Here is a 25,634-nt window from a genome sequence, read left to right on the forward strand (position 1 = left end):
CAGTTCTCTGAATTCCCTGTCATTGTCATCTGTGATGAGGCCTACAATGGCGGAGTCGTTAGAGAACTTCTGCAGATGGCAGGTGGCTGTGCTGTACATGAAGACTGCAGTGTACAGGGTGAACAAAAAGGGAGCCAGGACTGTTCCCTGTGGCGCCCCTGTGCTGCAGACTACTGTATCAGAAAAACAGTCCCTTGTCCTCACATACTTTGGGCGGTTGGTGAGGTAGTCGATTATCCAGGATGTGAGGTGGTGATCCACTCCTGAGAGTACCAGCTTGTCCCCCAGGAGCACTGGCTGAAATCAATGTCACATGATTCTCACAGTGCTTCCAGGCTTCTCCAGTTGAGAGAGCTTTTTGGAGGAGGAAGATTACGGCGTTGTCTACCTCGATGCCAGGCTGGTAGGCAAACTGCAGCGGGTCTGTTGATAGTCTCACCAGGGGGCGGAGATGGACGAGCACCAGGCGCTCCAGTGTCTTCATTAGATGCAATGTAAGTGCTACTGGCCTGTAGCTGTTGAAGTCCTTTGGGTTCGGTACTTTTGGTACTGGCACAACGCAGGATGTCTTCCACAGCTGTGGAACTCTCCCCAACTTCAGGCTCAGGTTGAAGACCCGTTCCACAATCCCACACAGCTGGTGTGCACAGGACTTGAGGATCCGAGAGCTGATGCCGTCCGGACTTGCTGCCTTTCTTGCCTTGATAATCCTGAGCTCTTTTCACACCTGGTTTGTGTAGAGGGACAGAGTGGAGCACGGGGGCTGAGTGTGTGGTCTTGTAGGGGGTGTTGACAGTATAAAAGAGGGTGAGGAATGAGATAAAAGGGATGGGGCAGGAGAAGCTGAAGCAGTGGGGGTCTGTGACCTGAGTGCTGTGGAGATTGGGGTAGGACAGTGTTCTGGGGGAGCACCTGAGGGGTGCTGCATCTGGGGTGACTGGGCCGGGGGAAGGGGGGATGCTGATCAAACCTGTTGAAGAACAAGTTCAGGTCGTTCACCCACTTCTGGGAGTCTGTATTTTTAACAATTGTTTATTACAAAGCGCTCATCTAAACAACATCAACCATGGTACTGCATGTCCTTGGGTCCTGAGGTTGACACCTGCATAATGTCAGCTTTTCTCAATGCCCGGTTCTTGAGCTAATCGTTCCACTTAAGTCCCCCTAAAATCCCATAATAAAACTTGAGCAAACATACAGAGATTCCTTGCATTATATTATAGGTTATTTCCAGTAGCGGTGTCTGTGCCGGCAGAGACATTTCCCTCTCTGCTGTGTTTTACTGCATGGACAGCGCACCTTTGACCAGAATGTCCAGTAATGCCTCTGACAAAAGCATTTAAGTTGGAAATAAATCCGCTGGAGTTTTCCCCCTGATGTTCATGAGCTCATCGCTGGTTAGAAAACTCTGTTTAACTAGAAGAAATAGCAACCAGTCACAGTCTAAAATGTATAGGCCTCTCACAGCCACTGTACCAGTGTCTGTAATGTAAACCATCTACTACACCATGGGGAATACAGTAATTTAAAAGCCTACTTTATTACTTTTGCCAGTTATCTTCCAGGTGCTAATGTCTAGGCACCAACACTTAATATGCCATTATTCACTAAATATATTTGTATACAAATAAAATGGGTGTTAAATCAAGCAAACATGTTTGCAGTTTGTTGTTGAGAATCTGTCTAAGGGGTTCATCTAAATAGAATTTGAAACGTGCATCTTGATGTAGATTTTGCTTAGCGAGATTCTTTTCACAGATGTTACTGTAGTTACATCAGTTTTAATCTGTTAAAACTTCATCTGAAATTGAGGATTTCCTTCCCAACTGAAATTATTGTGTGTTATGACCACAAAATTGTCAATTTATGCACCCCTTTACCCCTATTTAAAACAAACAAAAACAAAAAAACAGCACAGAGGTGTTACATTTCACATTTTATTATTCATATTACATGGTATTGGATTTGCTTCACCAATATAAAAATCCCCCTTGTTCAGGAAAATATACCGTTTGCATTGTCATTGTAGGCCGGCACTCAATTGCAAGGCATCAATCCTGTGCTTCCCAGTTTTACAATAATAATTAAAAAAAAAGAAGCTGTGTAGTGTATCACATTTTCCCATGTTGTTCAATTCTGTATTGACTGAACACTTGCCAACCTTGCTTATTTCAAATGCTAAGAAAAAACTGGTGTAAACATTATAGACAGGGAGATGACCAGACCCATTTTCTACTCTGTTTTAAGAATGATAAGATGTTCAACGTAAAATGAGTGTTTTCACAAAGATGCAGTACCTGAGAGACAATAAGGGCATTGTAATTCCTCCAACCCCCAGTGTATGACCCCTTTACATGTCTAAAATCCTGTCTCTAGTCCTTCCTTGAAAAAGATGCCCTTTTGAACATCAAAAAGCTCTAAATTCTAACCTGTATACTTGTTTTGATCACATATATGGCAATATGACAGACTAACTGCATTTAATATACTATGCCTGAGGTTTAATATAAAAGTTCGGATTGTGTCACATTACCCCAAGAACAGTAAAAGGCTAAACTGAAATTAAAGCACGTAGGTGGCTCCCGTCATTCAATGTTGAGTTTTACTGAACATTGAATCGTATACTGATCCACATGGGAAGAATCAAGTATTTATCAAAGCTGTAAAAAGTCATGCAAGGCCTCAAGGCAATGACACTTTTAGCTAACATGCTCCACTGCAATATGATGAATTTAAGGATACTTAAACATGTTTCCCAAATCTGTCAGAAGTAAATGACTAGGAAAACATGTAAGGTGATAAACTATTTTCTACAAATGTACAAGCTTCCATAAAGAAAGAACGAACAAGAGCTAATACTAAGACCATAAGATTGCAGACTTAAAGTCTCCTACAAATCTCATATAAACAATTCAGTGAATGTACCATATATTGATTATTTACAAGGCATATACAGCTGTCAAAAAACATGTTTGTCATATGCACACAAGTCATTTCATTTGAATCATGTTTTATATGTAAATCTAGAAAATATGTAAATGTTCACTTTGGCAAGATTTAATCTAAACATTTTAATCTTTGAACAAAAAAAAAAGGGCACAGCTTTTCTAGTTGTAACAACAAGTGTCATAGATATATATTTTGTGAAACGCAAAGTGTCTGAAAAATACGCATTGAATACAGACATTTTTCACAAAGTATAATTTGCATTTCAATTAACTGATTAGACATTGAGATTTAATTTATGTGGGGAAAAATACAGACAATATTATATATATTATATATAATAATTGTGTATACGCCAATTTGATCAAATAACAAATTACAAATGTCTATTGTCACTAGGGCTTCACTCCAAAGATTCACACCAAGTCAACTGTTATAGTGATAGTCCATCTAGCAAATATTTTAGAGTTAAAAGTATACATGGATGACAGCACTTACCATATCTAACCTTTTTGTGAAACTGAGGTTTATTTTTCTTCAATTTTAATCCTAAACACTGGTACTAACCCAAATCTTGTTTGCAACAAACCATTAATAAAATCACAAAAACAAACCATAACTATTAAATGAAATAAAACAACTTAAACCATATTCTCATGTACCCACACCATACTTAGTTTTTGATCCTTACTTTTTCATTCAAGATTTAGGAACTGCCAGAACTGCTTAGTTTTAATTATATTCATGATGAATTAAAGATGACAATGGGCCTCATATATTGCATTTGGATAACACAATTAAGGCCATAGGATGAAAAAACTGGTTCAGATATTTCACCAATGCTTAGATCTGTAGATAGCAGAACTACTAAGTACATTCAAATCTCTAGCACATTCACATCTCTCTGTAACAGTAATACTGAATGTTGTCCCCTTGTTGAATGCTTTGAGTTGTTGGGATTTTAAATTGGCTGCCTGTTTCTGAAGTAATGTTTATTTGGAATGCGGGCCAAGTTTTAACAATCAAATCAAATCAAATTTATTTGTATAGCCCTTTTTACACGCAAGCATGTCACAGAGGGCTTCACATGCGCCCATAGAACTGCCCCTCAACCAACCTAAACCCTCAAGGAAGACAAGGAAAAACTCCCAGAAAAACTCCCACCGGGAGAAAAAATGGAAGAAACCTTGGGAGGAGCAATTCAGAGAGGGATCCCCTCCTCCAGAGAAGGTTGGTAAGGTAACAATGTCGCTGTTCACCCTTCTGTGACCTAATGAGCGTTCAAGTCATTGCGAGTGCCAGGATTTTGTCTAAAAAAACATGTTATAACGTCTGCCGTAGGCTGTGTGAATGCAATCTTTGGGTTTATTAGTGAAGAACATCTACTTTACTAAAGTAGTTTAAGGATTCAAATTCGGCTGGTCTGGCTGCATGTATGTATTTATGGATGTGTGTCTGAAGTTTAAATAAAACACAAAAAGATGAAATATTTTCTTGAAGTGCTCTGGAAGTGCTCCCTGGATTCCACCTCTCTCTCTTTTCTCTACCATCTTCAAGTTCATGCGACCAATGGCTTTCAAAATGTCCCGTTATTAGCCCCCTGACCAAATCCTATTATTTAGCGGTACTCTAGTTTGAGGTCCCTGCTTCACTTAGCATTGTCTCTTCTATTATTGCAGAAATCAATGGGCAATCTAAAAGACTACATCATAAATATACTCTAGTCTAGATTGCCCATTGATCTTTGCTTGGAGCCAAAGGGCTCCATTTTGTCTCAGTTTATGACTTTTTGCATTAAGTCACTTTTGATCCTGGTTTAACTATGTAACAAGAACATTGAACAGAAAAATAAAAAGTATACTCTATCAAAAGGCATTTTAGATGGAGGCAACCAGCCACTCACAGCATGTAGACGGTTCAGTCTGTGGTATTTTTTGCACATAAGAGGCTCTGGGAGCATTGCACCCAAAGATGAGGTCCCTGTACCGTAGAGGAGAAGGGAGGGCCAAAGGGAGATTAGGTGATTGTGAGGGTAAAGGGGAACCCCCTGGGAGTACTGCATAACTCTGTAGGGGGTTTGTGTGGTCGTGATTCGGAGTACTTAGTGACCCCCAGAGCCAGGAGGGTTATGAATCCAGTCCAGCACGATGAGTGACAGGCTGACAATCATAAAGATGATACCCACCACTAGGAAAATGGCAGCCTTAGAGGGTTTAGAGACAGACAGAGAGAAAAACTGGTCATTGACAGCGGACAAAGCATTAATAAATTCAACTCAAATGTTTTCTCGCATGCATTAACATCCTTCAGTCTTATGGAGCTAGAAAGCTGAAAAAAGTATCTGAATTTGAATATGAAAGATCTAAAATATTTGTGTGTAAAATTTTATAAAACTGAAATATTTTGATCCAAAAATACAAATTTTCACAGGGAAAAGTAGACGATTTCAGAACGACAAACTTTGCCTCAGAACAAAAATTAAGAGTTGCTCGTTGGAGGAAGAGGATGGAGCCCAATGAGGTATAAGTGCTTCTGAAACTTGTAAAAACCTGTGTCTTCTCCTCTGCCAAAATTGGAAGTTACTGTAACCAAGGGAAGGGAGTCGAGACAGAGTCGGAGGGCGGCGGAGACCGATGGAAGATGCGGAACTGGCAACGCTGCAGCCTATATATTTATGTGTCTCTGTTCCGTTGTTCTCTTTTCTGTGTTGGAGTTCTTTTAAGAGCTTGATTGCATCAACATCCAGTATGATATAAAATCATTAACTTGTGTCTCTTCATTATAATACCCACACAAAAAATCCAGGTTGAATCAAGTAGCTAGCTATTGCTAATGGGCCATTTTGGGTGGTCAATCATTTTGTTTTTCATTGTCTCCTTATATTCTTATCGAAGTCAATGTTCAGCCTATAAGCTATATGTTCATTTGCTAAGTGACATTTCAGATCGGTTATGGATAGTGAAATATTTGCGGTCTGAGAGATCCGAACTAAATATATAAATGTAGTACTAAACAGGATATATCTGTAGTGCGGCCGGGCGGTGCAGCTTTTGATTCATCGCCCACACATTGTCTCGAAGTCAGTTTCGATCAAATGCCAACAATCTCCATATAATACTACATCTTGCCGACGTATCTTCTACACGTCGGCAAGACGTATGTGTGCTATCTGGTTCTTCCTCCAACAAGCAACTCTTAGTTTTTGTTCTGAGGTAAAGTTTGGTCGTTCTGAAATCGTCTACTTTTCCCTGTGAAAGCAAGCTGTTTCACCTTTGGCCTAGTTCAGACAAAATCTGAATTTCCGCAGTCTGAATTTCAGCTATCTGAATTTCAGCAATCTGAATTTCAATAATCTGAATTCCCGCAATCTGAATTTCAGAAATGTGAATTTCTGGAGCAAAATAATTCAGATTTTTAAATGTTGGCATACAAATAATTCATATATGATATATTCAACAGCAAAAGATTTCAGTTTTATGAAATTCAACACAAATATTTCAGATCTTTCATATTCATATTCAGATACTTTTGTCAGCTTCCTATCTCCATACAGTCTGGGATACATCAGCATCACCCAACTTTTAGGATCATATTAGCTGTCCCTCCTCCAAACTGATACTATAAACACTTTGCATTTGCTCTAGGACAGTAAGGGATGGTTGACTAAATGACAGCAAGTCATCTAGAGTTTGAGGGAGCAAACTCTAGATGCAAACCACCGTTATAGGCATGGATCTTCTTCAGTGATTTCTTCTTAAAAGCATATAAATTATTGTTACACTCTAATTCTTCGAATTCAGTCCAGCAATAGCCATCCTGTACCATATTTCACAAATGAGATGGAATGCTTTGGCTTATTGGAATTTCTTTTCTCTCATAGTCATTGTATGAAGTCAAATCCAAAGTACTGTGCGAAAAGTGTTGCTGTCCAAAACTATTTGCATGCGTGAGAGTTTCTCCAAACTTACAGAGATCTTCTGTGGGGAGCGAAGTGGCACAGACTTGACCAGTCGTATATAGAAAGCAGCAGGTAAGATAAAAATCAACATGGTAGCTGCAGAGGAGCCTGTTGAATGAGAGCATTACATTGGGTTTACTGCATTCAAGAGTTGAGTTACATTAGATACATCTCTATGGTGCTTGCATATGCTCACTTGGATCTTTGATTTCCCTTTTTTCATCCCATTTTCCAAGTAACTACATTAACCCCTGGGTCATAAGTTACAGTTATTACCAGCTTGTAGCCCGCAGTCACCCAAACAAGGAAGCAATTATCATGATAATTGGGATGTAAATAAACTAGAGCTGTCAAACGATTAAAATATTTAATAGCGATTAATCGCATTAATGTCATAGTTAACTCGCGATTAACTGCACATTTTTATCTATTGTAAATGTCCCTTGATTTATTTTTCATCCATTCTTTTTTCAAATGTTAATGCTCTTATCGACATGGAAAAGTGGTTTGGATTGCTTCGTGCAAATGTTTTTTTTAAATTGAAAACAACATTGCAATCGCCTGGCTTTGACGAGCGGGCGGAGAATTCGCATTAGCTGTGTGCTGCGATGATAGCTCACCACGACGTGCTGCGATGATGGCTCAGTTCACACGGCAGAACACACTGATCACTTTGGTCGTGTCAATGGAACCATTTGGCAACCTTTTAAAAGTAAACTTTCCTTTCAGAATCTTATTGGCATTCATTTGGCGCTGGCAATCAACTCAAAACGTAACGTTAGCCTACTACCAGATAATGTGTAATATCCGTATACGGGTTCTGCTACTACTCTTTAGCCGGCTCGCAAGCCCAAACAAGTGTGTGTGGCGTGCCTGTTGTTTTGTTTCCGGTCTAGCTAGATCCGGTGTGGTATTGTAGTTTTTCTAACGTCAGTGGTTGTTGCAACAGAATGTGAAAAAAAACTATGTTTGCTAGGTCAAAAAGAGCGTTAATTGTGCGATAAAAAAAATGACGCCGTTGATTTGGGTTTGCGTTAACGCCGTTAATAACGCGTTCAACTGACAGCACTAAAATAAACATCCTCTGCAGCAAAGGTAACTTTGGGTCTTCCTTTTCTGTGGCGGTCCTCATGAGAACCAGTTCTCATAACGCTTCGTTGGTTTTTGAAACTGCAGTTTAAAGAAGAAACTGTCTTGAGTGACCTTCATGTCTTAAAGTAATGATGGACTCTTGTTTCTCTTTGCTTATGTGAGCTTTTGTGGCATTATATGAACTTGGTTGTTTATCAGATATTGTCCTCTATATCAACCCTAACTTGTCACAACACAATTGATTGGCTCAAATGTACTAAGAAGGAAAGAATTCCACAAACACACTCCCCTAACTGGATGCGAGCGTCCAACTGTAGCGTTGCATCTGACGCTCTCTGTCCACACTGAATCCGCCATATTCACTTTTATTACATCATGTAAACTAACCACCTTCTTAAGACACCTTGTGTATCAAGAGCTTTAAACGTGAGCAACTATAAATAAATATAAACAGGTTGTCAAACATAGTTTTACAAAAACGTTTTGTGTTGCACTGCGCAGCCTCCCATTGCTTGCCTCCAGTTGGGACACTAGAAAACAAGGCAATCAAACATCTTTTGTTACAGACGGTCGCTCGCCTCGCATCCAGGTAGGAAGCGGTGTAAGAAATGTGCATTGCAAATGACATGAAGCTGTTTGACACAATGCCAAGAGTGTGCAAAGCTGTCATCAAGTCAAACTTTTAAGACTCTAAAATATGTTATGATTTGTTTGACACTGGTTGAGTACATGATTCCATGTTTTTTTCCCCCAGAGTTTTGATGTCTTCAGTATTATCAGCAAAAATATTTTTTTTACCTGGAATGACTGGGTACGTCCCAACTTTTCACTGGCACTGTATACACTGATTCAGTATTGAACAGTTCATTTAGATTCCATGGCTGCTTGCACCAGGGATACATTTTGAGATAATCACACCTAATTACTTGCAGTTATGCTCGACATTCGATTATAGGTTATTTAAACAGGGTTGTTTATACAGTTCTTCATTGATGTTTAAATTTGCTAACTAATGTAATTGGTAGTCTATGTAAAATCAGCTTCTTGTAATTCTTTAGGAAAAGGAAAAAAGTACTCACCAATAAAACCAAAGATGTCTCGAATAGTGGGAACAAAGATGACTAGGAGATTGTTAAAAGCGAGGATGGCAGCAGCAATAAGCAAGTGGCGTGTCCAGCTGAATTCTCGTCCACTGAACAGCAGTGTGGTAATAGAGGAACGGATCTGAAGAAGAAACAGACATGTCTTTGTTTGTCTTGGACAGTTAGTGTATAGAAAGATTTGCCACATTATAGTATGTAGGTGATTTTACATGAAAAGGTACATTACAGTATTTCAAAGGTACAGTACAGTATTTCAAAGGTACAGTACAGTATTTCAAAGGCATGGTCTTTGAAACAAACAATAGTCAGCAGCAATCTATTTGTCTGATTTACTAGTCTAGGCCATTGAGAGTATAATATAGCTGGACAGTTATAGATAGTTAAAGATGTCGCTATGGCTGTCCATGGGAAATTCTCAGTGGCGCAGCCACGGGGCCAGGTAACTCGACCCAGCCAGATGGTTTGTTACAAACATTAATTTGGGAAAGGAAAGGGCAGGCATTTTCAAAAAGTACATGGGTGAACCATCTGTCTACCACCGTTGGTCAGAACCACTGTGGTTTACAAAATGCGTGAGCTTGGCAAGATGGGTTTTTGCATGTTGTGATCTTGCAAAACCAGCTCTCGCATGAATAAAGGGCCAGGGCCAGTCTGAGAACATTTGAATCCTGAAACCTACCAGTAATTGCTGGTTACAACTGGGGGGAGAAAGCATTTTCTGTCATTGACTACCATTCAAAGGTTTTTATTTTTCATGTAAAATGATAATTATGCTCAATAAAGTTAGATTTTTTTTATTCCGCATTCACATTTTGTCAGACTGGCGCTGGTCCCCTGTTCTAGGCCCATAGGTTAATACCACACTTGACAGCTGACTGAAGTGGGTCAGCTGCAGAGGATGAGGGTGTAGTCAGTCACTAGTTAGAGGTCTGGGGGCTTTAAGCTTATGGATCGGCTTTATAGGTGAAAGGTCAAGGTACTGGGTGAAGAAAAAGAACAGTGGCATAGACCTCTATCAGTGGCTATCTATCAGGCTAGATAGCCACTAAGGAAAAGGTTGCAGGGGGTGGCACCCAGGGTGCTTTAAAAAATAAATAAAAAAAATAACTTGGTGGTACTACAAAGCTATTGCATCAGTCAAGAGCCAACCTGCAGGACAGCAGCTAGCAGTGTGTGGGGAGGGTCATGACATAACTTTAAGCAACTGTTGTTTGCAGTTCTATGTTCATCCAGTCTTTACTAGAAGAAGCTGGACAAATATGGGAACTTTGTCTAAACCAGAAGAATTGACTTAATATGCATCTTTGGACTTCTCTCAACCATGGGAAAAGTGCTTGTAAATATAGGAAGGTGAAAAGAAATCATCTCAAAACGTTTTCTGCTTTACACTACTGAACTTGATCATGAAATGGTTGCTAAACACATTTCATATTAATCAAAACCAAATAACTGTATCTGAAAAAACAATGTCCCCGTTCCTCGTGGTTGTTGCATAATCGTGGCAGTGGAAACCTAGCATTCAGGTACAGTTCTTCCACCAGCATGTGAAGCACCCCAACTATTCTGCGCCCAACAGAGATTCAGCATGGGGGCTTTGGAGTGAACCTTGCAATATTTACCTAATTCTACCCCTGGCTTCCCCCACACTGACAAGACCTCTCCCACCTGGGTGAGATCATTGACAGATCCACTAACAGCTAGTTTTTATGGAGCTTTCTAGGTATGTCTGAATACAATGAGAAAGCAATTAATGTGACATCCAGGGATATCTAAATACTTCCAAGTGACATAATTGAAGCTCTAAGCTGTGCCAGGTTGGGTCAGGGCTTTTATGAATGTTATAAGTTAACAAGCTGCTTATATTTCACTTTTGCATACTAGATGTCTCAAGAGCGTGGCAAGTTAGATTCTGTTTGCATGTGATCAATCACTGTCACTTTAGGTTCAATGACTTTTCTCAGGGTCTATGTGTTATATTTACATATTCTAATGCTTTACTGTATTTGACACTTACAGAAGACATCTTGATTGGGTATTTGCTTGGCAAAGCAACATTTACTGCCTTAAAATATATTATTAGTTTAATTTGGTTTTACTTAGAATCCATAGGGTTATGGTCATTTCACAGTCCACTAGAATTTGTACAATTTCAGGTCAAACGTCAGACACCGAATGAAATGCAAACAGTTCTTGCTATGTCTTACTGCAGAGTAATGGCGATGCATTCTTCCCAAGTTTGGTTTTCAGGCTTTGTTGACTCAAGCATCTGTCCTTCAAATAATTTGTTACCAGCAAGATATTGTTAACAATGTGAGCTATAATATCATAAACTAACATCTTGCTGGTTAAAATAAAACCAGCAAAAACTAATTCACTATTTTAGTGAAGTGAAAAATAGCCGTTCTTTGTTACAAATAGTTACAAATAGTGACATCATGCCAGTTACTGTAGCAGCCATACATAACAATTAAAGTAAAAAGTTTATTTTTGTCAATTCAAACACCACCAGACCACACATACCGGATTACAATAAAGGTGGAAACTTCAGTACCACAGTAAGCTTTTACTATACCTTTTCAATATATGTGAAGTAACCTTTATGTTTTTTTTCAATCAACAAAACTTTAATTTTGTTTGTACACATTTATTAAAAGAGCCATAATTAGGCTTTTTTGACAAGAATTTCCCAAAAAGCTTCTTTCATGTCAGTGAAAACTGATTTTTACAAACTAATGTCAATTTATAAAAAATATAAAGTGTCAAAGAAGTTTTAGCTAGACTTAGTCTCATCACGGGTTTGGACCTTGATAAGTATCACTCACTCCTCAAATCCTTCTCTGCCCGCATAACTGATGCTAAAACCCATTACTTTCTGAACAAAATTAACTCTGCCTCAAACACTCACAAACCTTTCTCTACCTTCTCCACCCTTCTTAACCCCCCTCCACCCTGACAGTAGACAACTTCTCCTTCTTTGAGAAAAAAGTTGCTGACATCAGCAGTCGGTTCCCTGAACTCACCTTTCCTACCCGCTCACCCTCTATGACTGACCCAACAAAATGTCTAAACTCTTTCTCTCCCCTGTCAGAGCCAGAGATCTCTGACCTCATTCTCTTTCATTGCCCCACCTCCTGTCCCCTTAATCCAGCCCCCTCCCCTCTCTTTCAAACTCCCTCCATCATAACTTTTCTTCTCCATGTCTTTAACTCTTCTCTTACTTCCGACACTTTCCCCTCTGCCTTCAAACAGGCCAGAGTTAGTCCTCTACTCAAAAAACCCTCCCTTAACCCAGCCGCCCTCCAGAACTACAGACCGGTATCACAGCTATCCTTCTTTTTTAAAACAATTATACGCGCGGTATCTAACCAACTGTCAAACTTTCTCTCTCAGAACAACCTGCTTGACCCCAACCAATCGGGCTTCAAGACTGGCCACTCCACAGAAATTGCCTCCTGTCAGTCACCACTGCCCTCCAGTCTGCCAGAGTGGCTTCAAGGTCATCCGTCATCATTCTGCTGGACCTTTTTACAGCATTTGATACGGTTAACCATCAAATCCTGCTCGCCAGACTCTCTGAGATGGGCACTGCACTTCAGTGGATCTCATTCTACCTGTCGGGAAGATCCTACCAAGTCTCCTGGGGAGGCAAAGTGTCAGGCCTCCGCCAGCTCTCCACTGGTGTCCCACAGGGCTCCGTCCTTGGACACCTTCTTTTCTACCTGTACACCACCTCGCTTGGACCAATCATTACCTCCCATGGCTTCTCCTACCACTGCTATGCTGATGACATGCATCCCACCCTCTCCAGCGGCAGAGGCAGCCCGTCTGGTCTTCAATCTACCATGTTCAAGCTCCCATGTTACCCCGCTCCTCATCTCCCTCCACTGGCTTCCCATCACGGTCCGTATCAGATTCAAAACTCTGGTACTGACCTTCCGAGCGGTAAACGGGACTGCCCCAAACTACATCAAGTCTCTCCTCCAGCCTTACACCCCCACCCGCCACCTACGGTCTTATTCCGACAACCGCCTGGTGGTCCAACCGCTCAAGAGCGCCCGGTCCCAACACAAGCTCTTCTCCTGTCTGGCCCCCCAATGGTGGAATCAACTCCCCACCTCTATCAGGGACACTGACTGTCTCCCCACCTTCAAGAAAAGGCTCAAGACGCACTTGTTCCGGGAGTACAACGTCACTTAGGAATGACCTGATGTTAGTTTCCCCCAGGATCACAATGACTGTTATTGAGAGACTTGTTGGTTTGTTCTAACTGTCTTAATTATTGTACTCGCTGTGAAATATATTATTGTTGCTTTCTTTTTCCAATGGTACACTCTAGCACTTTTGAGGTTCTTGCGGTTTAATTGTAACTTGTCTAACTAAATGCTCTTATTGTTCTTCCCTTTGGGACTTATTTTGTTTCACAATGTATGCTTCATGTTTGGCTACCCGCAATGTTTGAGGCTATCTCGTTGTTATGATCAGTGACCTATGCACTTTTGTAAAACTCTCTCTTGGAAGTCGCTTTGGTTAAAAGCGTCTGCTGAATGCATACATTTAAATGTAAGTGTTTGCATAAATCTTCACCCCCTTTTAAGTGACTGACCTAATTCAACAGAGGTCCAGCTAGTTGATGCCAGCAGTGTCACAATTAGTGAAATGGAGATCACCTGAGTGCAGTTGATGTGTGTCAAGTGATTGTAGTATAAAAACACCTATGTCTGGGCGGTCCGTTTCTCATCATCAGTATTCCTACTACAATTGCAACATAAAGACAAAAGAAAACTCAACGCAACTCAGAGAAAGATCATTGAAAAGTCAGGAGACGGCTACAAAAAGATTTTAAACTCACTGGACATCCCACAGAGTTAAGTTAAATCCATCATTAAGAAATGGAAGGAGTATTGCACTTGTTTAAATCTGCGTAGAGCTGGTCATCCTAACAAACTGAGTGACCGGGCAAGAAGAAAACTGTTGAGGGAGGCCACCAAGACACCTACGACCACTCTGAAGGAGTTAAAAGCTTCAGTGGCTCAGATGGGAGAGACTGTACATACAACAACTGTTGCCTTGGTTCTGACAAAAAATAAATTGGGCTTTTTGGCCATCAGACTAGACGCTATGTTTGGCAAACACCAAACACTGCCCACCACAAACACACCATTTCCACAGAGAAGCGTTGTAGAGGCAGAATCATGCTCTGTGGATGCTTCTCAGCAGCAGGCCCTGGAAGGCTTGTAAAGGTAGAGGAACATAGATGCAGAAAAATATAGCCAAATCCTGGAGGATAATCTGACTCAATCTGCAAGAGAACTACGACTTGGGAGAAGATTTATTTTCCAGCGAGACAACGACCCCCAAGCATACAGCAAAGGCTACACAGAAATGGTTCAAAGACAACAAGGTGAAATTTCTGGAGTGGCCAAGTCAAAGCCCAGATCTCAGTCTAATCGAGAATTTGTGGCTGTACTTGAAAAGAGCTGTTCATGCCCGATCCCCAAGCAACCTGGCAGAGCTAGAGCGGTTTTGCAAGGAAGAATGGAGAAAAATTGTGTGTCCAGATGTGCCAGCCTGATTGAGACATATCCACACACTCCAAAGGTGCATCTACTAAATACTAACCTGAAGGGGTGAATATTTATGCAATAATCTACTTTACTTATATATTTAATTAATTGGCATTACTTTGTAAAGATCTGTTCACTTTGATTTAGAAGTTTGTGCAAATTCTTGTCAAAAATTTGCTAATTATACTGACCACGATTTAATGTATAAAAGCAACAAAAGGGTGAAACATCCATACTTCTTATAGGCATTGTATTTAACAGCTGTCACACCCACATTTGAAAACAAACCTACGCCCCTGAATTTTAGACAGTTTTACTCCTGCTCTTAGTGTCTACTGCTGCTCTTAGTGTCTACTGCTGCATCGGCCTTGAGGTGTTTATAGCTTGTTCCCGAGCCCCCACATATGCACATTCAGACACATTCATGTAGTGCCACATACAGACATTACAACACCTACACACATACTACTCTTTCTGAAGCAAAGGACTGAAAGCTTGGAAGACAAAGCTAAAGTTAATCTTGTGCTGATGTTTTGTGGGATCCCAAACTATAGAATGTCAATGACTGAAGGGAGATCTCGTATGCCATGTACCCAGAAATTAAAAAGTGGACGGTTGGCAATGCCAGTGTGCCAGTGCTATTATTATTCTGACCTGGTTATTCTAGTAAACTTGATTTGAAAGCCCAGATTGGTGGGGATAGAGATCTGAAATTGAAGTGGTTAACCATTAAATTGGTAGTCTGATAAGTTATTTTGCAGATATATTCCATTTAATGGAACCTCAAATGAAAAAGAAAACAACAATAGATTAACACAACTTTGGGTTTTGACATTTCCTTAAACACAGCACAAACAAATGTAAATACTTGCCACCAGAAGCATTTGCAGTCCCACTCAAAACCTTATCAAAATTATGTTCTTGACAAATAAAAGTTTAAAAAAATTACATTCTCAGTCCTTGCTTGTTTGAATGGCTCCTATAAATGATCACTGTTGTATTTATCAACTTGTTTCATGACATTATCAGTACAAATATCCAACAGTGTTGACATACGGTATACTGTATGCTGAATACATACATATTGGTATGACATGTTCTTTTTAGGATAGTTGAGACATACCATGTCCCTGTCTATACTATTGCCCTACAGCTTTTCTGTCTCCCACTGTCTATGAAGGGGATGTCAAGGTGAGGGTTTTTCCACTGTCTGCTCAGGGCTTATCTCCTGTAAAATTCCACTAGGGAGTGTGGGATTTCACTCATACATTAAATAGACAGAATACTCACACATGCTGTGCAAGTACAGTATTCGGGAAAATGTGTCTAAACTTTTGACTCGTACTGTATGTCTATTTCTGTATATGTGTATATGCAGTCTGTTTGCAGTACTTTCACTGCATGTGTGTGGGTGTGTGTATGTGTGTATAGCACACAGTCAATACTACATTCCTTGTCCAATCCCAGGTGATCATGTGACGCTATACCGATGCTGGATAGCACTTGTATGGCCTCTGCTGGTGGTTTGATGTGATGGCACTCAATACAAATGAATTCATTGATATGATACATTTTAAAATATATTTTCAATCTAACATCTCCACAAACTCTTCTGTGACTGAATACATATGTGTGTATCTAGACAAAAGAGAGTATGACCCTTTCTATGAGCCATTTATGGTCCACATGTATCTGGCAACGGCCAAGCCAAATTTAGCCCATGGCCATATTGGGGTGGTCAGGTATGGCCACAATGAGTATAGGGAAGTACATAGAAGATGTAGGTTATTCTGGAGAGATCTTAATAACTGAACCTTAGATGTGCAGTCTGCACTTAAAACAAACAAAAAAATGTATATGCCATAATATGTTGCCATATGTCAATACTACATTCCTTGTCCAATCCCAGGTGATCATGTGACGCTATACCGATGCTGGATAGCACTTGTATGGCCTCTGCTGGTGGATTGATGTGATGGCACTCAATACAAATGAATTCATTGATATGATACATTTTAAAATATATTTTCAATCTAACATCTCCACAAACTCTTCTGTGACTGAATACATATGTGTGTATCTAGACAAAAGAGAGTATGACCCTTTCTATGAGCCATTTATGGTCCACATGTATCTGGCAACGGCCAAGCCAAATTTAGCCCATGGCCATATTGGGGTGGTCAGGTATGGCCACAATGAGTATAGGGAAGTACATAGAAGATGTAGGTTATTCTGGAGAGATCTTAATAACTGAACCTTAGATGTGCAGTCTGCACTTAAAAAAAAAAATAAATAAATGTATATGCCATAATATGTTGCCATATTATGGCAGCCAAATTTGCCAGCGTCTCGCGGAAAAATTAAACCAGCTGCCGAAACGATGGCTGCAGAGCGCAAGCCGAAAAAGGCTGCACTTCCAGGTGCTTTGCAGCTAATCGCAGCACTTTGCAGCTAATCGTGGCGCTTCGCAGCCAGTTCGTCCCAGGCGAAAGTGTTTACCAAAAGAGAGAGAGAGCACACAATTTTTATGCAAGTTGCACATATTCAATGCATAAATACTTACAGGAAACAGCACAATGGGCACTGTAAGAGTAACCGCCGTAAGGACAGCTAGACGCACCAACAGCAGCATAGTGTCAAACTTGTACACTTTGGTGAACGTGTGAAGCAATTCTGCCTCAACATTATCTGTGTTTTTTGGAAAGAGAAGAGGATGAAAAAGTTAACTGTTTCATACCAGCCAAGTACATAAAGCAATGGTCACTATCCAAGAGACGCACAACGTTTTCACACTAAACAAACATATGTACTAATTTTATGCTTGCAGTGTTTTGCTTTTATTGCTCATTTGCCACCTTACTGAGATCAATCTTCTGTTCTATTACTCACTTGTGTACATTTTCTAAAACTACGTCACTTAAAACCTAGCAGTTTGATGACATAGGTGGCTGACAAATAGTGGCGTAAATTCAATACATTTTCCTATTTTTTTATCTGATGCCTTTCAACCATCTTTAAACACAAGACACGCCTTCAGTGTTGATGTGCGTCCTTATTGGGTGAATACAAGTATGCAGTGATTATAATGTGTTCTTACCATAGAAGGTAAGGTAACCAAATAACGCAGAAAGCATGTACATGATGAGCATGGCCAGGATGGACAGGTTGGACACATTCTGCATCTTCCGCCGAGAACGACTAGGAAAAGTAAGTTTAGCATGTTAAGACATAAGTAAAAAGTGTGAGTGAGAACATTCTTAAATGTGTTTGATGCTTACTCTTTCAGCTCACTGTAGATGGGAAGGACTTCAGGATGGCACACAAAAGCAAAGGCAAGAATTGGCACTGTGTACGCAGTCTGAAATGAAATAAGGATAGGATGTACCCACACCCAGTCACACAAAAAGGTACATGCAGTCCTTAGAGACACACTTTCAGTCATAGTCATGCTTAGACATGAACAAAAGCCACAGACACAGACATGTGGAGACACATGCTATATTCAAATAGATACTTGTACGTGTAAGCATAGATACATTCACTCAAATTGTCATTTAAACACACTTTTTACTTTACCCCCTCAGCTGTTGCCTCTGCTAGCTACCCACCTGTGAGTTAAACACAAAGTACTTGGGTGTGCACATGTCCTTGTCGTCAGGGTGGGGTTTATAGTGCACACCCGTGGTTTGGGGGGCATGCTGGCTGGCTGAGACTGCTGGGGACACATCAGCTCTGGAGAAGTCCACGAAGGCGCTGCTGTTATGAAGAGCAAAGGGGGCCAGCGCTGCAGAACCATTCATACTGGAGTTGGAGTGATGGTAGAAGAAAGGCAGAGGGCAAGGCAACAGGGTCTTCTTATAAATCAGCTATGGGGAGAGATGTTGGAGAGATGTTGGAGAGAGAGAGAGAGAGAGAGAGAGAGAGAGAGAGAGAGAGAGAGAGAAGAGGAGAGTGCAGGAGGGTTAGTGGCTGAATGTCAATGTAAATCAGTCAGTGTATAAAAATAAAGAAATGTACCATGTTACACACTCTACACAATCTAACTCCCTCTTTTACTTAAGTTACCACACAACACAGCTTATTTATGATACATTTTCAGTAAGTGGAAACTTTCAATTGCATTTTTGGGAAATTAACTGTACTTAATGGGAATGTATGGCAAATTTGGGACGCACCATATTTTCTATGCCATATCAGACTAAGTAATTAGTAATTATAAATACCACTTATAAGTGTGTCCTTTGTGCACCTCCCCCCACCAGTCACTGAAGGTCAGTCACTGTGTTGCTAGCCAACCTTCACTGAGGGGATTGTTTGAATACGCCAGTTGAAAAATGTTTCTTTAAGTATATTTGAGACCACACATTAATAGATGTAGGCCTACATTTAATCTACATGGAAATGGATTATGAGGTTGATCAGATTAAATGAGCGAAAACAAGGCACAATTTTCACTCATCTGTCCATATTGTTTTGTGACGACGGGAGACAAATGCCCATGGCAAGATAACTAGCTATATAGAGCAAAGGGCAGTTCGTAACGCTCAGAATGTAGCTCTAAAACAGGGGCACTTTCGGACATAAACTCAAATTATCTGGAAAATGTTAGCTGTTTTCACAGCCCTGTAGGATACCTTTGCAAAGAGATTGGCATACAGTTCAGACTGTAGCACTGAAGTTCAGGTTAGTAGTCAGATTGTGTTACCAATTGAAAAACTAATCTGGTACTTTTGATAAGGGGAGTGCCGAAAAATTTCCTGTTGCCGTTGGGCTTCCTAAGGAATTAAAACTAATGCTTAGCTACCAGCAGGGGCGTTGTTAGACCCTTTTTACTGGGGCACGTGCCCCAGTATAAATCTGCTGTGCCCCAGTAAAATCAAAAGTTTGAGTTTTAACAATTTACTTTATTAGCCAGTGCATTCATTTAGATTGATTATCCCAGAAAAAATTAACGTATCAACCTTTGTAAAATCAAAGCAGTTTAACCAAAAACACAAACCGATGCCTGCAGAATTCATTGTCACTGCACTCTTCTGAGCTTGCCAAATAGCCACTGCAGCACGCACACAGAAGTCGAGGTGTCGGACTCGGACACAAGAATTGAGGTAGGCTAAAAAAACATTACAAAACTAAAGAAAGTTTCAAAATGATAGACCTACCGATCATCTTATTTTGACTATAACATAAAAACAATATTACATGAGATTTAGTTTTGTAAATTATTATTATAAATATGAAACCTCAAACGAACAGCAGAGTATTCCACAATGTATATACCTCTCCCTGCCACCAAAGCTGATATCAAACCTGCGTCCCTGAACTGTTGTATAGTGGGTTAAGCAAGTGGAGTTTCTATAGCCAAGTAGTGTATTGTGCTGAGCACGCTTGGAAGAAAAAATAATAATAGGGGCCTGTGCCCCAGTAGAGTTTTATGTCTAACAACGCCTCTGGCTACTAGTGTCGGGGACAGCGTTACAGTGACAGGGCAGCCAACTTTTCCAAAAACCTTGGCGTGAGAGTTGGCAGCTCTGCAGTGAGCTACACTGGTTTTAAAGTACAGCTATATAATGATTATTTCACCAACGAATTGTTGTAATCTCTCGGTTGTCAGAAGAACGAAACATTAGGTGCGTTCGACTTCATGCAGCGCCGGTGTTGTCGCCCAACTGGTTACCAAGCTAACTGGTTCCCCAGCTGTGTGTTCACCTATATGTCTGCCTCTATCACCAGATTTGTCAAATTCACAAGCATATTACTGGCGATTTTCAAGTCGGATCTCATATTTGCTGTGGCAAATATGAAAGTAGGCCTATAGGCTACTTATAAGACTACCATTCGCGACAACCAATCAGAGCAACGTAGTATGTTTGTTGAAAACGGATTCAACCCAAGCGCTCTTTGGTGACGTGGTTGATTACATTACTGTTGATCATCTGTCCATAATTGTATAAAGCCCGCCCTGACAATTTGATTGGTCCGAACAGCTCCTGTTCCATACTTTTTCCCAAAACTAGCGATCCCAGACCGTGTTGTGGATATGACGATGAAATGTTGAATGGATGAATGTAAATTAACAGTGTGATCTGAGACTGTTTGTGTATGTTTATCTTTGTGTTGCCAACGGTTGGCTTGGTTTGTTGGTTGGGATAGTGGACACCTGAATGTGGGACTAGGGGTTTGAACTTACCACGGCGAGGAAAAAAACCATGCAACACAAGGAGAATCCACTTGTGTAGCCCAAATAGCCTAGAGAAACATAAGTTTTTGCAGCGTATTAGGACACGCACACACAAAACATAAGAAGGGAACATAAGAATAGACAAATCAATGTAGAAAGATTCAACTGCAGCAATACTTATATCTCACCAAGGTTTTTGAGGAGGGATAGTGGCAGAATGATCCCAATAGACACAAACACTACCAAGTAATTTCCATTGAGATACCATTCACTGCAAATAAACAACATTGATTAAGTCAGACTAATAATTTACCACTTACATGATCAACAACTAAAAACTTAGATGTTGACCATGTCACTTAAAAATAAACAATGATACACCTAACAACTAAACTTGATACACTTAACACTAGATATAACATCTATTTAAATATTGGAGGTGCTTGTATTTTAAAGCCATTTACAAAATACATTGTTAGTCAGTATTATTCAGTTTTTCTCAATTATTCCGGAAGGACATTTTAGAAATTCAAATATTATGTATACAGGGGATTTTAGCATTTCTACTCATTTGAAAATTGTCATCACCCTTACAAGGCAGGGGGGTTAAATTAAAAACAACCATTTACTATCTATGTCAAGGCACTTGCCTTCTCAGTGTATACTAGAAGCAATGTCTACATTAGACAACACACTATAATGATAAGATAAGAGGATCTTTGAGACAAACAGCAACTTCTGTAAAGAATGTGTACTCCAGTCCTCTGGCTCCATCTTATCCATGATAAGAGTCATCTTAATAATATCAGAGTTCTTTGCATAATTGCGAATATAATAACATAATCTTATACTCAGCTTTATAGGAAAACGTGTTCATAGCAAACATAATGAAAATCTGAAATATATGCTAATTATTATCTTTGAATAGGGAATATCAACATGAACACATTTATATCAGCTGGACAAAATAAAATGGAATACTTCAATGATCCACAGTATGTTAGAGTCATGGTCATAGACCAGTCACAGAGTCATGGTCATAGAGAAATCATTAAGCAGTGAAAAAGTTAGTCAGTACATTCACATGCTCACACTCACCCAGAACTCTCCTCCAATTGCATGAAGGCCCGGATGACTTCAGGAAGCTCGTATTTCACAATGAAGAGGTAGCTGGACATGGCTGTTTACAAACCAAGATTATTAAAGATGTGCTAACAAGAAAGCCAAGAAATACATTTATGGTTTGCAGTTGCATTGAAGTTTGACCTATTGTCTTGCACTTGGGCAGAATAGGTTAACTAAACCTAATATTAAGTATTTGGAAATGGTAACATATATACAGTACCAGTGTGTCAGTATGTTCAATGGAGTATATATTATATGAACATCTATGAAAATTGTTGCTTTGTTAAAATAAGGATGAAACATGTATATAACTTCCAAATATGTAAATTTAATCTTTAATTTGAATCTGAATTGTGTACCATTAATGGCCGGGTTTCCCAGATTCGTTAAGAAGCTCTTAACGCTAAGATCTTCTTAAGAACGATCTAAGAGCGTTCTAGAGCGCCCTTAGAACGTTCTTAAGACGCTCTTAGCGTTAAGAGCTTCTTAATGAATTTGGGAAACCCGGCCAATGTCATTACATTAGACTAATCATACACAGACACGGCATCTCTGTGTCAATATTCATGGAAAACGGTCAGGTTATCAACAAAACTTTTCCATGTGTACAGCCATTTTTTGATCGACACTTTTGTATTTTTTGAGTCTGAATTCAAAACGTTATACTTTATCAGCCATTTCTATTTACATGTAATATTTCCATATATCTTTTAAAACAGATTAAATACCTCCGATATTTTGAAGAGTAATCGATCCAAAAGCAGCTACTTTTCCTGGCCACCCAAAAGCTCTCTCTCCTAACTTTTCATAGATGAGGGAACCTGCCAAAACATTTGAAAGCATTGGAAATTAGTTAATTGATTAATTCAATAGAAGGAATTGCATGTGTGTCAAGCTCTTTACACATTAACAGTTAAGGCAGCTGCAGCAATTAGGAAGGTAACATTACTTGTTTGTTTTGTTAAGACAAAATAAATATAAATATTTCCACTTTTACAAAGAAAAGACGCATTGTTTTGTGTAGTTTATGCAGTTTTGCATAGTTACGTTACTACATCACAAATAAAAAGGGAATCTTTAATTTGATCAAGAAGATATGAGAAAATACAGTATTTCGTAGGTTTTGATCGAGAACTAATTAAAGGAATATTTCTGTCATAATGTCTTCAATCTCATTATGTACAAAAATCATAAGAAAATTGTATAGTTAACCCAGTATTGTTAATTCTATCAAATAATGAGTAGTGTGTTGTTACATCACAAATAGCAATGTTTCACCACTTACAAAAATATGTGGTGTGATATTCCACTATAAAAAACACAAATACCTTTCTGTCAGTCAACTAAGGCATTTCCCAAATGTCTCAACCTCCTAGCCATCAAACATTTGTTTTAGAAAGTCACTTTATTGGGTCTACCTTTAAAAATGTACATTGAAAGGTAATACAAACCTCCTTCTTTTGCAGTCATCAGCAGCAGATGCACAGAGTATAGAGACAAAACAGCCACACCCAGAAGAAGGATCCTACAGTGTCATAGGGAACAGTAACTCGTCAGTCTGGCTTCATAATTGCATATGCAAGATATCAATGGGTTGTAAAACAATGAGTACTGAACAAACAAAGGAAACTCGCAAAACAACCCAACTTAATGTCTGCTTACATTGCTTTACATATGGGTTATCCCCAGTTACCAAAGTTATCCCACAATATTGGTAGATATGCCACAGGCTAGGGATGGGACGTATGGCACTGACGCATCGATGCTTGTGTTGCAAAACCAATACGCACAGTTTCGAAAAAGTGTTTTGGAGCTTGTATCAAATTACGAAACCACGTGACAGATGACGTTCAATGCTTCAAACGTCACGAACTGGTTCGAAGTTTTGCCGCTCTTCTGAACCAGACCCATGGAAGGAACGAAGCCACCGCTTCTTGTTAAAGACAAATCTCACATTGTCAGAGAAGCAGCACCAGGCATCACTAGAGTTTCTTCCATCAGTCATTATTATTTAGCCAAATCCGTATAGTAATAATTATAAATCCGTGCATTTGTGTTGTGTTATTTTATTGAAATGAAACGTAACATGATAGGACTAGGTAGGTCTATACAGTGCCCAGAAAACAAATGTTGATGATTCGTCAACATTGTCAACAGTAATAATAATTTGTAAAAAATAAAGTTCCCCCAGTTCACAATAGACCTACATATCACAAATGTTAAGAAAAAATCGGTGTTATCTAATTTAATTGATATAAAGACCATATCGTATAAAGTCCGTCCACCCGCAACAAAAAGTAATGATTTCTTCGGTGGTGTAGTTGGTTAAAGCACTGTACGCCAACATATTGTTAATGCGAATCTGGAATCCTGAGTTCGCGTCCCAATGCAGGGACCCTCGTACGACGTTCTTTAACTTTTACTGTGAGTAAATGACATAATTCTAAAGGCCTACGGATGTATCACAACATTTTAATGTGTGAGAACTAATATCAGATCAAAATGAACACATGTAGCCTTAATTAAATATTGAATAACGTAGGGTAGTCTACCGTCGGAGACAACCACTACGCCTCATTCAGCCAGTTTAAGCGGCTGCTAGATGACGCTGTTCATTTTCAATGCGCCAATAGTTCGGCTCTTTGGGCCGGCACAATCCGGAAGAAACCACCAAAGCTTCACAAGGCATCGTTCGCCCATCCCTACCACAGGCCAATTTGGCAAATCAAATAGGATGGAATTGTTCATCATTCTAAGAAAGCCAGGACATGAATCACATGCGACAACTCTTACCACCATATTCAGAATGATGATAATGATTCCCATTACAGGTGATTGACTCCCATTAGTAGTAAAAGTATGTGTCCATTGTAGATACACAATGTCAACATACTACTGTCTGTATAAATAATGCAAGCCAGTCTGAAAAAAGTAACTGCAACAATAGTAAATTATTTTTAAAGGAAAATAATCTGAGCTTTTCTAACTCAGTGAAGCAATAATATCTTGGAGTTCCTGGAGTTATTTCAGGAGGGATGCACGTAATGCCTGCATCAACCAAACACGAGTGTGCTTGGGTCTGTTGCTTAGCACTCTTTGGGACCACAACCCAATCAGGTCAGCTAGAAGTCATTAACTTCATCAGTCTGACTAGCCCAATCTTTCAACACGTTTATTAGTAGCTTCAATCAAGCACTCCTGTGTAATTTTATTTGTGTAACCACTGAAGTCTCACACAAACAATACACCACAATTTTAACTAATTATGAGAACTGCCTAATCAGAACTGACTTATTTGTCTTTCAACAAATAGCCAGCCAACAAAGCAATAGTTGTTGTACCTATTCAAGTACAGCAAGTGAGTACTGGGATGAGAAAGCTGCTTTTTCACAGCATGGTAGCTCTTCAACTTGACGCACTATTGGTACCAGGTACATTGTTTACCACTGCTTATAGTATTCCCTCAAAGTAGCTGTCCTGTGTCACAATTATCTCTGACCGATCAATAGTCTGCAGTGTTTTCACGTCACCTTTTGGTATCATCTCAGCTCAAACCAGGGGCGAAATAGTCAATCAAACATTGGGGGGGACAGCTGTGGGATTTTCTGTGTTGGGTTTATGACCCCATTTCACCCATATACATTCACTCACAATGTCAGTTAAGAGCT

General features: G+C 39.7%; 1 protein-coding gene across 3 annotated transcripts in view; it reads right to left on the minus strand.

The window, feature by feature from the left end:
- Window positions 1-1,923: 1,923 nt before the first annotated feature.
- The window catches only part of slc38a4 (solute carrier family 38 member 4), a 71,991-nt gene continuing 48,280 nt past the window's right edge, over window positions 1,924-25,634 (minus strand). For all 3 annotated transcript variants that reach the window (XM_047017751.1, XM_047017753.1, XM_047017752.1), the window contains 12 exons: window positions 23,418-23,491; window positions 22,695-22,787; window positions 21,940-22,021; window positions 21,030-21,112; window positions 20,851-20,909; window positions 18,272-18,529; window positions 17,942-18,021; window positions 17,761-17,861; window positions 17,227-17,351; window positions 9,076-9,220; window positions 6,915-7,012; window positions 1,924-5,149 (listed from right to left, as the gene is read on the minus strand). In XM_047017751.1, coding sequence (XP_046873707.1) covers window positions 5,048-5,149; window positions 6,915-7,012; window positions 9,076-9,220; window positions 17,227-17,351; window positions 17,761-17,861; window positions 17,942-18,021; window positions 18,272-18,529; window positions 20,851-20,909; window positions 21,030-21,112; window positions 21,940-22,021; window positions 22,695-22,787; window positions 23,418-23,491 — 1,300 coding nt within the window. In that variant the 3' untranslated portion in view covers window positions 1,924-5,047. The remainder of the gene's footprint in view (window positions 5,150-6,914; window positions 7,013-9,075; window positions 9,221-17,226; window positions 17,352-17,760; window positions 17,862-17,941; window positions 18,022-18,271; window positions 18,530-20,850; window positions 20,910-21,029; window positions 21,113-21,939; window positions 22,022-22,694; window positions 22,788-23,417; window positions 23,492-25,634) is intronic.

This window comes from Hypomesus transpacificus, unplaced genomic scaffold (genome assembly GCF_021917145.1).
Source record: "Hypomesus transpacificus isolate Combined female unplaced genomic scaffold, fHypTra1 scaffold_62, whole genome shotgun sequence".
In the NCBI taxonomy this organism is placed as follows: domain Eukaryota; kingdom Metazoa; phylum Chordata; class Actinopteri; order Osmeriformes; family Osmeridae; genus Hypomesus; species Hypomesus transpacificus.